This window comes from Carlito syrichta, unplaced genomic scaffold (assembly GCF_000164805.1).
Source record: "Carlito syrichta isolate Samal-C Ts95f unplaced genomic scaffold, Tarsius_syrichta-2.0.1 Scaffold304053, whole genome shotgun sequence".
Taxonomy (NCBI): Eukaryota; Metazoa; Chordata; class Mammalia; order Primates; family Tarsiidae; genus Carlito; species Carlito syrichta.
This window is the reverse complement of record NW_007248149.1, coordinates 181,245-198,086: the sequence shown is the minus strand read 5'-3', so window position 1 is coordinate 198,086 and position 16,842 is coordinate 181,245. Positions and strand designations below refer to the sequence as shown.

The 16,842-nt window shown below is 44.3% G+C and overlaps 1 protein-coding gene across 1 annotated transcript in view; it reads left to right on the top strand.

Moving 5' to 3' along the window:
• Positions 1-481: 481 nt before the first annotated feature.
• RAP1GAP2 (RAP1 GTPase activating protein 2) overlaps positions 482-16,842 on the top strand; it is a gene marked incomplete at its 5' end in the record, with an annotated part of 50,586 nt that continues 34,225 nt past the window's right edge. Inside the window, 6 exons of the mRNA XM_008059441.1 lie at positions 482-560; positions 1,348-1,401; positions 3,919-4,002; positions 9,693-9,793; positions 11,832-11,961; positions 14,104-14,259. Of these exons, the coding sequence (XP_008057632.1) occupies positions 482-560; positions 1,348-1,401; positions 3,919-4,002; positions 9,693-9,793; positions 11,832-11,961; positions 14,104-14,259 (604 nt within the window). The remainder of the gene's footprint in view (positions 561-1,347; positions 1,402-3,918; positions 4,003-9,692; positions 9,794-11,831; positions 11,962-14,103; positions 14,260-16,842) is intronic.

The following is a 16,842-nucleotide window of genomic DNA, read 5'->3' as shown; positions in this document are numbered from 1 at the left end:
AATGAATCAGGGGAACAGGCTAAATTTAGAGTCTTTTGGTGAATCCCTTTATAAATCAGATGCTACCCCATTTATATTTTGAGTAAATCCAGATTTTCAAATATTAGATTTTCTTTTCATAAAAGTTTAATTGCATATCAAAACCCAAATATATCCAGAAGCTGTGCTTAATTCTTTGGGAGAACACAAAAAACCCACAATCAACCAAAAAATATTGGTGACCCTGAAGGTGGCTACTTACATTGATTGCCCTTATTTCAGTGACAGACAGATTGACCAGGCATATCCTTTAAGTGTCCATCTCCCTTGGGGTACCCAAGTAGGACTCCATTTTTCCACCATTTGAGGGTGGTACCCAAGACATGAGCTGGGTAAAACGAGGCAGATCTGACCTAGGGAGACCTAGGTGTGGTCTCAGCCACCTTCCTAATTGGCTGTCTTTCTTGTGGACGCCCTTTCTTACCCTCATCTGTGTGTGCAGGTCCAAACTGAAGACAGTGCATGAACGGATCCCCTTGGCTGGACTGAGCAAGTTGCCCAGCGTCCCTCAGATTGCAAAGGTAAAAACCAGCCCCTTGGAGTTGGGGAGGTCCCTTTACTCATTGGCCCTTGACTGAGTGGATAGGGCTTGGGGAGGGCTGTTGGCAGATGCCTCCATGTTTCCTACACTCTTCCCAGCTCATCCTTGTTGAGGTTGCCCGGGAATAGTGTTATCCATGGTGCCTGCTCCCAACTAGTTCACAGCTAGTTCAGGAGACAAGAGAAGTGGAAAGACAGAGCTGGATATGGAAAGTGCTGTAGGACTTCAGAGGAGGAGTGGGAGGGAGTGGCCAGGGAGCTTTCACAGCAGAAGAGAAGCCTTAGTTGGGCTGGAGGATGATCCAGATTGAGCACACTCTTGAGTAAGGAGCAGCCAGCTGGTGGAGGGGCTTGTGTTACTGCTTTGGGTTACTGGGACCTTGGAATTGAGTCAGCAAAGTGGGGTGAGAAAGATGGTTGACTGGATTGGGTTGGACTCTCACTCTGGGAGCAGGAATGCCACAGAATTATGCTGAATAACTCTGGTGAGAATTAGGGAATAGATGGCTTTTTGGCATCGTCTTCATGTCAGAACAGAGACAAGCCTCAGGCTTCATCTAGTCCCTCTTCTCACATTATCAGGAACCCCCAGAAAGGCTACGCGACTTACCTAGGCACAGGTTAGTGTGTGGCAGAGCCAGAATTCAAGCCCAGGCCTCCTGACCCGTGTGTCTTGCCCACCCATGCTACATTCTGTTGGTGGGCAGAGGAGCCCAGATGTACTCTATGGATGTGGTCTCTGAGCTGTGTGTTTTTCTCCCTTCTCAGGCCTTCTGTGATGATGCAGTGGGGCTGAAATTCAACCCTGTCCTGTATCCCAAGGTGAGGACCTTCATGCTTCCCCCAGGGACCCTATAGCTTGGCACAGATTTGTACACCTATGGCTCTATGGGCAGTTCTTTGCATCATGCTGGGATTTTGTGGGGTCTCCATGATAAACTTCCATGTCTTCCTCTCTTCCTGCTATTCCTTTACTAACTGGTCCACTGGGAACCCACTTACAGCTATGCCTGTGTCTGCAGCCCAGCTGAATTCGTCCCCAGCCTATTGCGAAGATGGCAGAGGATAGCAGTGTTATAGTTTCTCTGCCCTTACCCCAGTGGTACCTCCCTGAGGCCAGAACTGGGGTGTAATTCTACAGCTGGGGGCTGTTGCAGATATAGTTTGCTGTCATGGAGGGGTGGGGGCTGCAGAAGGCAGAAACTCACTAAGACATGAAAGGCCAGACCACTGCTCCCCATTGCCCTGTAACTGCAGCTCTGAAGCCTTCCAAGCCTCTACCCAGCCTTCGTTAATAAACTGACTGGTTCTCTGATATCAGTTTCCTTAGGATTGGCCTGATCTTGACCCCAGTTCTGATATGGGAGTGTGGGTGAGGAGAGGAACAATAATAACAAAAACAAAACAACAAACCCACTCAAGAGCAATTATGATATGACAGGACTTAAATCACCATGGGCTTTGTGAATTGCTTGAAACTGGCCACAGGAAGGAGGGTCTGGAGAGAGAAAATGGAAGCAGAGCTGTGCTTCCGAGCCTTTGCTGTGGGCCAGTGCTGTGGCAATAGAGGTTTGCTGGGGCTGGTTCTGATCATTCCCTGAGTCTCAACTCTGACAACCAGGGGCCATGAGCTGAAATATCTAGTGGAGAAGAGAGGCCCTGTCCCAGCTGAGACATCCAGAATCCCCTAGAACAAATGCCTTAACTGTTTGCAATTGGGCATGACCCTTTTAGAAGCACCTATTTATCTATTTGCAGTGGTTGAGCTATTGGCAGAGTCCTCTCCTGCACAGAACTCTTCTTTCAGACACCTCTTTTAGCCATTTTAGCATCTGTAGATACTAACTGGGAATAAGCTACACTCTGTTGAACATTTTCTGTCATTCAGACTGATCTCCTCTTTATAATTAAAATGGAATTAGTAAGGTTAAACCAAATATTAAACCCCATCATAAAAGTTTAACAACTACAGGTTTGGCAATTTTTGTTGTCAAATCATATCCACTTAGAGAACCAATGATGTTTATCTGCATAGTTCTCTCTGTAACTTGGAAAACCTCTGACCTTGGTTATTATAATGGAAGAACAGCTGTATTTTTATATTTTTTATATTTGAAGGACTGTGGCGTCTGACTGGCTGAGATGCATGTATGTGTGTGTTTTTAACATTTGCAGAGTTTAGAACGTTCTTTGGAAGATCTCCATGGCCTGATGCCTCTCTCTGGCAGGGCAGCTCTTCCTCCACTTTGACTCATCCTAGGCAGTAGTGGAGGGCTCCCTTTAGGGTTGGGCAGCAGTGTCCTTACTGGGGGAGCTGAGAAGTGTCCAATTCCTCAGGCGGCTGAGAACCTCACGGAGATATACAGTGGTGGCAACTTGACATGGGCCACATATTCCAGCCAACAAGTGATGCCGGTTTGTTCCTCCCCTAGTATAACACATGGTTGAATCCCTTTTTTAAAAAGAAAATTACAGAGGGTATCCTAACAGCCTGCAGATCTTCTCTGTCCCAATAAGCTGGTTCAGCTTTGATCTTTCTAGAGGGTTACATGGACGATGATGATGATGACGATAACGATAGCTGCTCTGTGATCAGCACTTTATGCACCTGATCTCATTGAATCTCCACAACCATACATCTCCATTTAACAGATGAGGAAACTGAGGCCCAGAGAAGTTAAGTGGCTCACTCAAAGTTACATAGATAAAAGCTGCAGATTCAAAACTACACTTCAGTGTTTCTAACCCCAGACGTTAATTCTAACAAGCATAATGGAAAATTAGATAGAATACCAATGGTCAGGTTTTTTTTTCTTCTTTGCATATTATATTAAAGTGTGTTCCTTCTTAGAGTGGTCTTCTGAGAGACCTCTCATTTTATGGATAAGGCCTTGAAGTCTGGGCAGGAGCAGTGACTTGCTCAAAACTATACTGTTGATTAGGGATGAATCAGAACTAGTCCTTCTTGCTGACCAGCTTTTGGAGTTCTGGTTTCATTTTTTCACACCACAGATTAGACACTGGGGTAAAGGTAGTTCCTTGAGTCCTGCTGAACTCATGTGCTCAGGTCTTGGCTGGACATCTGGATGGAAATGGAATGGATGATGCAGAGGTTTGGTTACTGCTAGGGAAGCCCAGGTGTTGGGAGCTAAACAAGACCTTTGGAGTTTCATCCTGACCATCTGCTTATTATTTCTCCCCTTCTCTTCCTCCATGTGTGTGGATATTTATACCGGGGGCACATTCTCTGCCCAAATAGATGCTTTCCCTTCCATTTGCTTCCTCACTTGCCTCCAAATTAATACACAGTCTTGATTGTTTTCTTCCCACACTTTCCAGGCCTCCCAAATGATTGTGTCCTATGATGAGCACGATGTCAACAACACATTCAAATTTGGGGTCATTTATCAAAAAGCCAGGCAGGTAAGCAACATGGATCATACTGATTACTATATCCTATGGCTTCTCACTGAGAACTTTTCCCCTCCTTATCTCAAGTGCAGGAGCCCTGAACTAGGTTCTTGAACATTCTGAATACAACTGTCACATTTAGGGAATAAATTAGACAAGAGGTGGCAGAACCTTCAGGATGGCCTTTCATACAGTAAGTTCTGATTTTTTCCTGGCCACCTTAGCTTGAATTATCTCTGGGCAGTTGGTTTTAAGAAAAATCAGACTAGTAGAGGGACTGGAGTAGCATAAGCCACTCTTTCCTTGCCCACCATTCTTCCCATCTGGAATGAACTTTTTCTCTCCAAACTTCAGTGGTATGATGGAACCAATTGTGTGTATTTTCCCAATTTTGTTCAGTGATGTTGGGTTTGTAGCTTGAAAGCAGCCATGGTAGAAGCTTTTACACCATAGATTGGCAAACACCAGGGTCTTTTTCTTCTCTGGAGATCCAGAGGCCAAAAAGTTGACCTGCATGCCACTGCTCACTTTCCTGTGTCTCTTGTAGCACTCACATGTTGCTTTGGAGTTAGTTGGCTAGAAATAATGTTTCTCATTTTCCCATGAAGTGCTAGTCTGGTGATGTACTCTGTGAACAAATAACTTAGGGAGGAGTTGTTATGTGTGTGAGAACTTTTTTAAGACTCTAAGAACCCCCTCAAGGTAAGTAACTCTTTATAACTTGTTGAACTGAGTGTTTCCCATGCTAATTTGGCCACAAACTTCCCATCTTTTATACTTTTTTCCTACCATGAACTTTTGTTGACATCCCAAGCAGAGTGGTCAGCTGAATACACTGTTTTCTCACCTAGATTCTTTGAGAGAAGGTTCTACACTCATTTCATCTTTGTATCATCCAAGAATCTAGCATGTCAACTTATATAAATAAACTAAATGCTTAAGAGAATTAATGAATGAATAAAAATTTTGGCCCTGCTAATGATAGGTTAATAGTATCTTTTGATATTATCTGTGTTATTTTGCGTGATGGTATCTTTCTTGGCTAGATGACACCTGATTTCCTTGTCTGAAGATACTAGACCATAAGAGACCATGGAGCTTAAAAATGCTCTAATTAGGAGAAGAGTTTAGGGTCTGTAACATAAACACTGATGAATCTTATAATTTAAGGGAGATTATTCAACTTATTATTTTCACATATTACATTTTTATTTTGAGTAGCTCTGTTAATACAACCCCCCTAATTAAAGTTCTTTGCTTGCAAAATTTATCAGAGCAGATTTTATAAGGTGATTACAATCCAATGTTCCAGCAAAGCTATAATTACTGAACATTAACCATCCACATCGAAGAAGGAATCTGTGTGTTGTTTATGTACCTGTTACTGCTGCGGGGGGAAAAAACCAGGAAGATAAAATTCTTTTTTTTAAAAAACCCAGGCAGATTGTTGTTTTGCAAACCCACAGCTGGGGGACATTTAATATGAGCATTTGTTGCATGAAAGCCCTATGTTGGTCTTTAGATATAAATAAACCTCACCCAACTCTCCCGTTTTTCATTGACTGTGCTAAGCACTCTGGGGGATACAGTGATGACTAAGACCCCCCCCCTTCCTGAGCCCATGGTCAAGTTCAAGGCCAGTATAAAATAATGGCAATACTAATACCAGACTGGATGTGAATCCTGCAAGAGAGGTATATGTCCCAGAACACACACTGGATTGTTTTCCTAATAGGAGATGTAGGTTGCCTAGAAGCAGCTGCTCCTCCCACACTCTGGCCTCATGACTGGGGGCAAACAGGACACTTGGCTGGAGTTGTGATGTCTTCATGACATATTATAGATCAGGGATTGGCAAACTATTTTTGTAAAGGGCTAGATAGTAAATACTTTAGACTTCATGGGCCTTGGGGTATATGTCAAAACCACTCAACTCTGCCTTTGTAGTACAAAAGTAGCCATAGACAATAGATAATGAGTTGGCTTGGCTTGCTCCAATAAAACTTTATTTGTAAAATCAGGCAGCAGGCCAGACTTGACCCACAGGCCATAAGTTTGCTGACCCCTGCTGGAGTGTGGTGCTCCCCAAACTTTAGACACTCACAGACCATATTCAAAATCTGTATCATATTGTTCCATCATGTGTCACTGTTAAGATTTCTATTATACCTATATTTTTTTTTGTTTGTTTTTTGAGTGAGAGTCTCGCTCTGTCACCCTGGCTGGAGTGCAACCTTGACCTGCTAGGCTCAGGATATCCTTCTGCCTCAGTCTTCCAAGTAGCTGGAACTACAGGTGCATGCCACCATACTTGGCTAATTTTTTTGATTTATTGTAGAGACCAGGTCTCACCAAGTTGCCCAGGCGGGTCTTGAACCCCTAGGCTCAGGCAGTTCTCTCACCTCTGCCTCCCAATGTGCTGGGATTACAGGTGTGAACCACTGCGCCCAGTCCACACTGTTAACTACTTAATATTTTCTTTAAAAAGTTTTTAAAAAATTTAAATGCATTTAAATGCATCTATATTAAATCTCTTAAAAGGAGATTTTATATCACTACTCTAACTGGAAAACCAGTATCATTTACCATGAAATGAAGGTAATTCTAAAATAAATGCTGTAAAAAACAAAATAAGGTTAATGAAATCTATCAGCTTCTGTCACCTGTTAAAGGCATGAGGCCTGAGGTCTGCTCTTTTTTGCTATAAAGCAGGTGTTAAGAAGGTGCACAAGAATCATCTCTTGGAGACTTTCTACTTGAAGGTAGACTAGAGGGTCTTTATGTCACCTGTAGCCATTTATTGCAGTCTATGGATGTTTGTAGAGCCTTCAGCTGTTTGTAGATCCTGCTGCTGTGGGTAGAGCCTGTTGGTCAGGCAGGGTAGTCAGTGTTTTAAGCCTCTTACTGTTGGCAGAGCTTGTTACTGTTTTCAGCTTTGCTTTCTAAAACAGTATTAAGCTTTTTATTTTTAGATAATTGTAGACTCACATACAGTTGTAAAATATAATACGAGAGATCTCATGTACCCTTTACCTAGTTTTCCACAAAGGTAATGTCTTTCAAAACTATAATACGGTATCACAACCAGGATATTGACATTGATGCAATCTACAGATCTTATTCAGAATTCCCCCACTTTTACAGGCATTCATTTGTGTATGTTGTGTGTATTTTGTTGTAGATAGTCTTATCACATATGTAGGTTCCATAGTCAAGATACGAGGGGGGGACCCAAAAAGAAGATAATTATTTTTTGGTGGGGGGGCCCTTTGTAGTACTGGTTTCCCCTACTAGGTAAGTGTTCTAGCAACCCATCAGCATCATTGTACCAGCTAGCATTGTAGTAAGATGCTGCATTGGGCTTCAGTGAATTTTTCTTTGGAGATTCTTTCAATGCGTTTGCCCATTTCATGATGGGTGATTTATGAGCACACCTGCCCACAACATGCTCTGTTCAGCAGATTTTGACCAAAACCAGCATGACCCCCAAGCCTCACTTTCCCTAATCACCTGATCTCGTCTTGAGTGACTTTTTTTTTTTCCTGGATAAAAAAAAGTCCTTAAAGGGAGATGTTTTGCCAGTGTGGAAGAGGTGAAACAAAAAACCACAGAAGCTCTAAAAGGCATGAAAATTGATCAGTTCAAAAACTGTTTGAGCAGTAGAAAAAGCATCTCTGCATCAAACAGAGAGCAGTTTGAAGGTGACTGAAGTTTAAACATGGAAGAATACACAATTTTTTAATTAAAAAATAATGGTTTTTTGGGTTCCCTTCATACAGAAGAATTCCGTTATCTCAGGGTTCCTTGTGTTGCCCTTTTCTAACTATGGCAACCTCCTTCCTGCCTCCCTTCTTCCTTCCTCCTACAATTCCTAAGCCTTGGTAACCACTAATCTGTTTTCCAATTTCTAAAACTTTGTTATTTCAAAATGTTATATAGATGGAACCATACAGTATATAACCTTTTGAGATTGACATTTTTCCACTCAGCAGGTTTTATCCAAGTTTTTGAGTGTATTGCTAGTTCCTTTTGATTGCTGAATAATATTCCGTGGTGGTAATTCACCACAATTTGTTTACACAGTTCAGTCCACCCAGTGAAGGGCATCTTGGTTGTTTCTAGTTTTTGGTTATTATGAGTAAAGTTGCTATGAACACTTGTATACAGGTTTTTGTCCGAACATAAGTTTCTCTGGGATAAATGCTTAGGAGTTGTAAATGCTGAGTTGTATGGTAATTATATGGCTTAGTTTTGTAAGAAACTGCCAAACTGTTTTCTAGAATGAATGTTCCACCAGCAATATATGTGTTATCCTATTTCTCCACATCCTTGTTAGCATTTGGTCTTGTCACCTTTCTTTTATTTTAGCTGTCCAGATAGATGTATAGTGATATCGACTTATGGTTTTAATTTACATTTCTCTAATGACTCATGATGTTGGACATCTTTTCACGTGCTTATTTGCCATTTGTATATCTTAGGTGAAATGTCTTTTCATGTCTTTTGATCATTTTCTAATTAAATATTTTTACTATTGAGTTAAATATTTAATAACAGCTTTATTGAGCATTTGAGCATAATTCTCACACTGTGAATTCTCACAATTCAAAATATATGATTTATATCTCAATAAAGTGTACAATTAACTGATTTGTACTGTAACCTCAGAGTTGTCCAACTATCACCACCATCCAACTCCAGAAAGTTTGCAACATCCCCAAAAGAAACTCCATGCTCACTGGCAGTCATTCCTCATCCCCATTTCCTTTAGCTCCTGTCAGTCACTAATCTACTTTCTGTCTCTATGACTTTGCCTATTCTGGACTGTTTATAAGTGGAATTTTATAATATGTGGCCTTTTGTGTCTGGCCTTTTTTACTTGGCATAATGTTTTCAAAGTTTATCCATGTTGTAGTATATACTAGTACTTTGTTCCTTATTTATGGCCAAATAATATTCCATTTATGGATATAATACATTTTGTTTATACTCTTATCCATTGATGGACATTTGGGTTGTTTCTGCTTTTGGGCTATTATGAATAGTGCTGCAGTTAGTATTCATGTATAAATTTTTGTGTGGACATTCATTTTCATTTCTCTTAGGTATATACCTAGGAGTGGAATTGCTGGGTCATATATATGGCAACTCTATGTTTAGCCTTTTGAGGAACTGCCAGCCTGTTTTCCAAAGTGGCTGCATCATTCTACATTCCCACCAACAGTGTATGAAGGTTCTGATTTCTCCACATCCTCACCAACACTTGTTATTGTCTTTCTTTTTTATTATAACCATCTATGCTAGTGAGTATGAAGTGCTGTATCATTGGTGGTTTGATCACTTTAGAGTTTTGAGAGCTCTGTATATATTCTTGATACTTATCCTTTGTTGGAAGTCCAATGGTCAGTTTTTTAATATATGGGTTATGTTTTTGGCATTAAGTCTAAGAACTGTTTGCCTCAACTTTGCCTTGTGCTGACCAGCAGGAACCTTTGCTCAAACTGAAAGGTCTCATTAATCAGCCCAAAGATTTGGCACTGTTGAGTGAGCCTCTGTTAGTCCTTCCTCCAACTGAGGACAGCTATGGTGAATGTGCTGGGAGAAAGGAAGAAAGAGACTAGGTATCTGGGCAGCCATATTCCTTCCCTTGGCATCAAGAAGGGTTTTTCTAACTTCTGCCCCTGTCCATGTTTCTTTTTCAGACCCTGGAGGAGGAGCTCTTTGGGAACAATGAGGAGAGCCCAGCTTTCAAGGAGTTCTTGGACCTGCTGGGGGACACAATCACACTACAGGACTTCAAAGGGTGGGTTTTAGCCAAGTGGCAGCTCCAGCTCCATTGATGAGGCCCGAGAGGAAGTGCAAGGGGCAGACAACTCAGCCTTAACTCTCAGGAACATGTGAGAGTTAAAAACACGCAAGAAACAGGGGATTACTCTTCAACATCTGATCAGCACTCACTCACCTGCATTCCTGAGGAATCAGTGGTCCGAGGAATAACTCAGCATGGCACATTCTCTGAAAGGCATTCACATTTGGCCTTAGGATGCGTGATGAAATTGCTCTGCCTCAGATTTGCCTTCCTAATTACATTTAGATCGGACTGAGAGTGAAACGAATCCACTTTCTCTATCACTCACCTGCTAGGTATTTGGGAAAGACAACCCTCTGCTGTTTGAGAGGAAATGACCTATTTTAGATAATGCACAAAGAATGGATAACTAAGAGTTGATGCAAATATAATAATTCCTCAGGCAGGAATCCATGCAACAGTCTATGGCTTTTTAAGTGGATAGTAAGACAGAATATTGAGGTTATTGCTTGGAAAACTCTGGCCGTTGATTTTCCTTGGCAAAGGCTACATTTGGGATAAATTCAGATCTGGCCGGCTTGTTCTGTGCTTGATGGTTGGCATGTGGCTGAGGGCCCAGAATTCCCCACCCCAGCAGCCAAATTAACAGGAGCTCCTAACATCATGTGTGAAAGCACCCAGCCCAGTGTCTGGCATGCAGTAGGTGTTCAGTAATTGTTTTCTTCCTCTGCTTCCTTCTCTCTCTTTCTTCCTTCTCCTTTTTCCTTTTCCCTCTTCCTCCATCTTCTCCTTCTTTCAAGATCATCAAGGCTGTCTGGAGTCAATCACATCTGAATTAGAATCCCAGCTCCACAATCTATTAGCTCTATGACTTTGGTTAAGTGACCTCTGCATGCCTCAGTTTCCTCATCTGTAAAAAGGGAGATAAAGATAGTATTGATCCCACAGGGTTATTGGGAGATTAAAATTGATAGTGCTCACGAAACGCTTAAGTGTAGCACCATACATTGGTAGTCATTATAGTTTTACTATCTTTTGTTGACTTTGAGATACCATCATTATAAGACACTTCCTGATTTCAGTGATGTTAAAATGTGAAAAAAATGTGGGTTTTAGAATAGATGAAACACAGTATATTAAACGTAGAAGGACCCCAGAGATCATGTAATCCTATCTGTTTTATGGAGAAAGGAAACTGAGGCTTAGATAGATTAAGCGATATGCCCAAGGTCATGTACTGACTTAGCTGTCCAACTACTGGTCCAGCGTCTTTTCTGCCATGCTGAGCTGAGCACATTTTCTGGCTATATTTTGGTGCCAGAGGGTCTGACAACCAGGGCCCATCTTATTTCATTTCCTTAAAGAACCCTGCATTTGCTGAAAAATATGAACCAAGCTGGCAGCTATGCTTTGTAAAGGCAGAAGGGACAGCTCTTGGAAGCCCACTCAGTTCCTTAGTACTTTTCTTTTCTGCCTGTGAGGAGATAGCTAGAGATGGGACCTCCGGGATACCCCCAAGCTGGGTGCTGTGGTGGTTGGACCTCCATATCAGGGACTAGCTGGGTAGGAGTGAAGTATCTGTCATCTCTCCTGGCTGATTGACTCTGGGTGCTCCTGTGGGGCTTACACTGTCTAGCAGGATGGCTGGTTGCATTGGCTGTGGGCTGGGGATTCGGTCATGGCCTTGCAGAAAGCAAAGACCTGAGCCCAGCCTTGGGGGTCACTGGCACCTGGGAGGGGCATTAGTCTGGGATTGTGGGTGGATGGTTTTCCTTCTCACGTGACCATCCAGCGTGTTGAAGTAGAGGTTCTGCCTTTGTCTTTTAAATAATGGATTTATGGATGGAACACCAGGGCAAGTCTGCTCAGAGGAACACATCTACCTGCTATTTCCACATCATGATCTCCTCTGCTCTCTACTCTCCATGTCGTCTTCTGCACTCCCCAGCTGTGTGTCCTCAGGGAAGGTTGCACCAAGTGGCCCACTTTCCCTCACTCTCTCTCTCTGGCTCCTGCCCTGTTTTGCTGACAGTTTCCGAGGAGGCCTGGATGTGACCCATGGACAGACAGGGCTGGAATCAGTATACACGACATTCCGGGACAGGGAGATCATGTTTCATGTATCCACAAAGCTGCCATTTACCGAGGGAGACGCCCAGCAGGTAACCTGGTTTGGGGAGGGCTTTGGGAGCCCGGGGTGTGTGAGGTGAAGGCCAGCTTCTGGTCTGACCTGCCCGAGGGACCATGGGCCCCCTCCCCATTTTCATAATCAAGAGGCCAGTGGTACATCTGGGTAGCGTCATCAGAGCCTGTTCCTTTGTGCTGTCTCACCAAAGCCACACCTCAGCTGCCCTGTGCGGGAGGCAGGGCAGGGCTCCTTGTGGTTAAAAGACTTCCTTGAATTTTCCCAGTCTATTCAGGGCAGAGCCCGTGTGCTCTGATCATATCTGGTGGTGGTAAAGAGTACCTGATGGGGTCTGTGGTTGGGGACCTGAAGCCAGCTTTGCCACTTAGGGGTGTGTGACTCTGGGCAAGCCCGTTAAACTTCTCATCTGTGAAATAGGGATAACACCACCTAAGGCAGAGGATTGTTATGGGGGATTACATACATTTCTGAATGTAGGGCTCATAAGATGCCCAACTTGTGGCTGGCGTCCCATGACAGCTGTTCACTGCCAGGCCACGAGTCATTTTGCCCCCCTACCTGCCCCGGCAATGTGAAGCTGGTTATTGTGTGAGAATACTTGCCCACAGCTTTCTTAGGCTCACAGCTACGTCTCTTACTACACCTGCAGGAACTCAGCCTTTACCTCAGCTGGGGAAACCTGGATGAGACCTGTGTTTCCAGAATTTTCTTGCTGTCAAATTTGCTGCTCTGACAGCTGTGCATCCTTGGGCAGGCCTGGCTTTTCTGAAGCCAGCAACACAGCCCTGGTGGTTGCAACACCATTTGGCCATGCTCACTTTCTGCCCCTTTCAGTCTCCGGGAAAATAAGAAAGACAGGTGGGCCTTTGCCCAAACTCTGACCTGTTTGTTTCGAAGCAGAGAACTGAGGAAGGAGCACAGATGTAAAATTGTAAACATTGTGCCTGGCTTCTTAGGAAAAAAGGAAATTGGCAAACCAGATTATGGTTTAGCTCTAAAATAACAACTGAATGTTCCAGAAACAAATGGAAGCAGGATTCCTTTGGTATCCAGAGTAGGTTTTCTCTCAGCCTTTCACCCTTGATCTCTCTTCCCTGTGGCTCTCCTCACCTGCTGCCTCATCCTGGGGTTAAAGCTTGTTCTCTCAGGGCCCTTTTAGTCTCCTTTATGTTAATTGAGAGGTATACCTTGGCACAGAGCTTGGCTTTCGGCAGGGAATGAATACATATTTTTCTCTTCCTGGGAAATGGGATGATGTGTGTGGAGCAAGTGAGGAAATTTGTAGAAAAGTGCCCAGCATGGTGCTTGGTGTATAACAGGTGCTCAGCAAATGAGACACTCAATGTGAAAGGGCCGAGCATAGGCCTGCATGCAGTAGGTGCTTAATAAGTGAACAAATGCATAGGTGGGCATTTAGCATGGTATAGAGGAGAGGTTTAACATTTGAAATCTTGCCTGTGAACAGCCCAACATGGTGACACACAGTAGGTACTTGGTGACTGAGATCCCATGTGAAAGCTCCTGGCATTGTTTGGGATACTGAGTCGGGGTTGGGTTCCCCCCTTCATTCCACCTGCACCAAGCCAGGTTACTCATGCCTCTCTAGGCATGGCTCTTCTTCCCTCTGGTGGAATGATCCACCCCCTCATCCCTGTCATCCACATTTCCATCAAGACCCACCCCCGCGTCCCATCTTCTCTTCCAGGAAGCCCTCTCAGGTTGCTATCAGGCCCTCTGATTTTGCCCTTCTCTCTATCCCCAAGCTGTCAGGCACTTCGTGTGCAGCAGCTGATTTAGTACTTGCTGGCTGGTGGCTTTGTTAGTGTTATCAGGTGGCTTCACCTGTGTTTGTATTTCTCCCGGATCAATTACAGGCTCTACCAGGACAAGGCCTGGCCTCACCTTTTCACTGTTCTCCCCAAGTCCTGAGTCCTGGCTCTGCACACTATAGAGCTCAGTAAGCTACTCACTGGCATCCGCCTAACAGCTTGGGCATCTTCCCAATTTTTTTCTTTGGTGGCTTCTAAAGATTGAAGGAAGCCCCCTAGAGAGTTGAGTCTCAGAGTCCCATGGTTTATGTATAAGGGTAAAATCCTGAGGAAAACCTGTTTTTAGGATGTTCCAAACTGACATAACAATTGAACACTTTTTTGTTCAGCTCCAGAGAAAGAGGCACATTGGGAATGACATTGTGGCCATCATCTTCCAAGAAGAAAACACACCGTTTGTCCCAGATATGATCGCCTCCAACTTTTTACACGCCTACATTGTTGTGCAGGCTGAGACTCTAGGCACAGAGACCCCATCCTACAAGGTAAGAAAGATGCCTTGTTGGAAGAAATATTGGGCCCAGGCACTTCACTGTACTTTGTGGATTCAGTGAAATCAAAGGAAACAGTACTAGTTCTCAGTAGTAATAGATTGTCCACGAGTTTTCAGGTCTCTGGGACTTGGAGCTGGATTCTTGATGGAGAGTACCTTCTGGGGTTCATCCAGTCCACCTTGCTGTCTCCACGCTCGACAGCATCTCACTCAAGGGTTGAGAAGCCCTTCGTACCATATATGGAACCTGTGGATGCTATTTGCTAGAGTGAGGCAGAGCTAGAAGAGAGAAAGCAGAGAGCTCAGAGAGGACTGTCAAGAAAGGAGAGAGGAAGAAAAGTGGTGATGAAGGAAAGAAAGAAAAAGGAGAAATGTTTATGGTGAGGGGTGGAGAGGAGAAGGACCTAGTACACCCTGGCCACTAGGTGAGTGCCCGGGCCTGGCCATTCTGGACAAATTATTGCTCTTAACTTGAAGACTCCCAAGGAGACAGGGAGGCAGGCACCGGGTCTAAACCTCCTGACCAGTAAGTGGCCTCTCTGATTGGCTCAGAATCCTCCTTAGTGTGAATGGGACCGAGAGAGTGCAGCACATTGTCCTTGCAGCCCTGCCTACTCCTGATGGCTGGATTGCTGGTCCTCTCCTGTTTCTTCACGAGAAAGAGTCCCAACCTCTTGGGCAACAGTTTCTCTCTATCACAGTAGTTTGGGGGCCATGGGACCCAACGGCGATGGACTGAGGCAGGGGACTTCAGACTTTCAGGGCAGGCTAGACAGGCTCTGAACGCTGCAGATATGTGCGAAATGCTGAGTTTGTGTCCTTTGCTTCATTTCCTAGGAAGAGAATTCTCAAATTCTCAAAGAGCTGCCTGCTCCGCAAAATATTATGGACTCTTGTTCTAAGGGAGAGGAAAAATAAGCGTATGGGAAACAGTGAGGCAACTGGAAGTGTTTTCTGTATAATAATTTAAGCCAGTGCTGATTCCTGGGGTTTACTATGCTTTAGCACTTCAGCCCAGATGTATTAAGGTCAAAATTAAAAACCAAATGAGAATCATCGAAAAATAAAACAAAACAAAAAACCAGGAGGCTGAGGTGGGAGGATCACTTGAGCCCAGGAGTTTGAGGCTGCAGTGAGCTATATTGCATCACTGCATTTCCAGCCTGGATGACAGACAAACAAACAAAACCAAAACAAACAAAACCAAAGCAACACACACACACACACACACACGAAAAACCAAAAGACATCTCCCTATCTCCTCCTTGCTGAGGTAAGCTGATTCCTTTATATGCCCATGTTCATGCTGGCATTGAGCAATTTTAGCTGAACTTGGAGAACATGTGGTATGAACATTTCTTGAAGGCTAAGGCTCACCTGCTTTGACTGAAATGGGCATTCACCTCAGAGAGCTTCTTGGTTAATTTGTTGGTGGAAGCAAGATTACTCATTCAGTGCCTACTGTGTGCCAGGCACCAGGCTGGGGGGCACATGGAAGTGACATAGAATTGGCCATCAGGGCCTTCCTGACCCCAGAGAAGTGGTAGAAGAACCAGTGAGTGCAGTTTAGCCACTGGGCAGCTCAAACAACCAATTGGTTCTTTTAGCAGCCATAGAAGTTGAGGAACTAGTGAGGAGAATTCCCCAAATAAAACTGCGATAGAAGGGCTCTTAGACCCTGCCAGGCAGGCATGTGTGTGTGGCCTGTCTGTCGGAAGAATGAGGCCTCTTGTGGACATTTAGCATTTACTTTTCGTTCCTAACAGGAGATGGATCTCAGCTAACTGGCTTCTCCATTCTCCCAAGGCCTTTGGTGGTATGGTGTACCCATTCAGAGAAAAACAAGAGGTCCAAGAAAACACTACCCTACCTCCAGCTTTGATGTTAGAAGTCTGCAGTCCAGGGCACAGCACTTTCCATAGAGAGGTTTTGGGAAGCAGGGCCTAGGGGAGGAGCAGGCCAAGTCCCCAGGCTATAGGACCTTGACTGACACTCCACCTGCCAGGCAGACACTGAATTTGGAAGGCAAGATGTGTGAATGGGGCCAGGGAGGCAGAGGGCCAGGAGGGAGATCAGTCTTCTAAGGTACTCCCCAAAGTGCTGTTCATTCATACCCCTGGCTGTACCCCAGGTAATGAGCAGACTGTGGAGAGGACCTGGTTAGGTCCTTCAAGGGGCATGGGTGAAACAGGACCTTAGGTGGCCCCTGTGGCCTTAGAGACTATGGCAAAGGAGGGTGAGATTTCTCCAGGAGCTGAGCAATGCCCCAGGAGGCCTCCACTGGGGAGGACGAGCTTTAGGAAAGAAGAGGAAAGGTGGAAAGGATGGGAGTGGATATGAGCAGGAAAGGGTCCTTTCCATTCCACAGAGCGCCTTGGCAGCCTAGGGTTCTGGTCCTGGCCCTGCTCCTGCTATGTGATCTTGTGCCAATTCCTTCCCTCTCTGGGTCTCTGTTTTTCTCTGTGTGAAATGAGGAAGTTGGACTAGAGGACCCATAAAAGCTCCTTCTAGCCCTGACATCCTGTGGGAGGGGAAGGAGGAGGAGTTGAGAAAGAGTGTGTGTGATTGTGTGTGG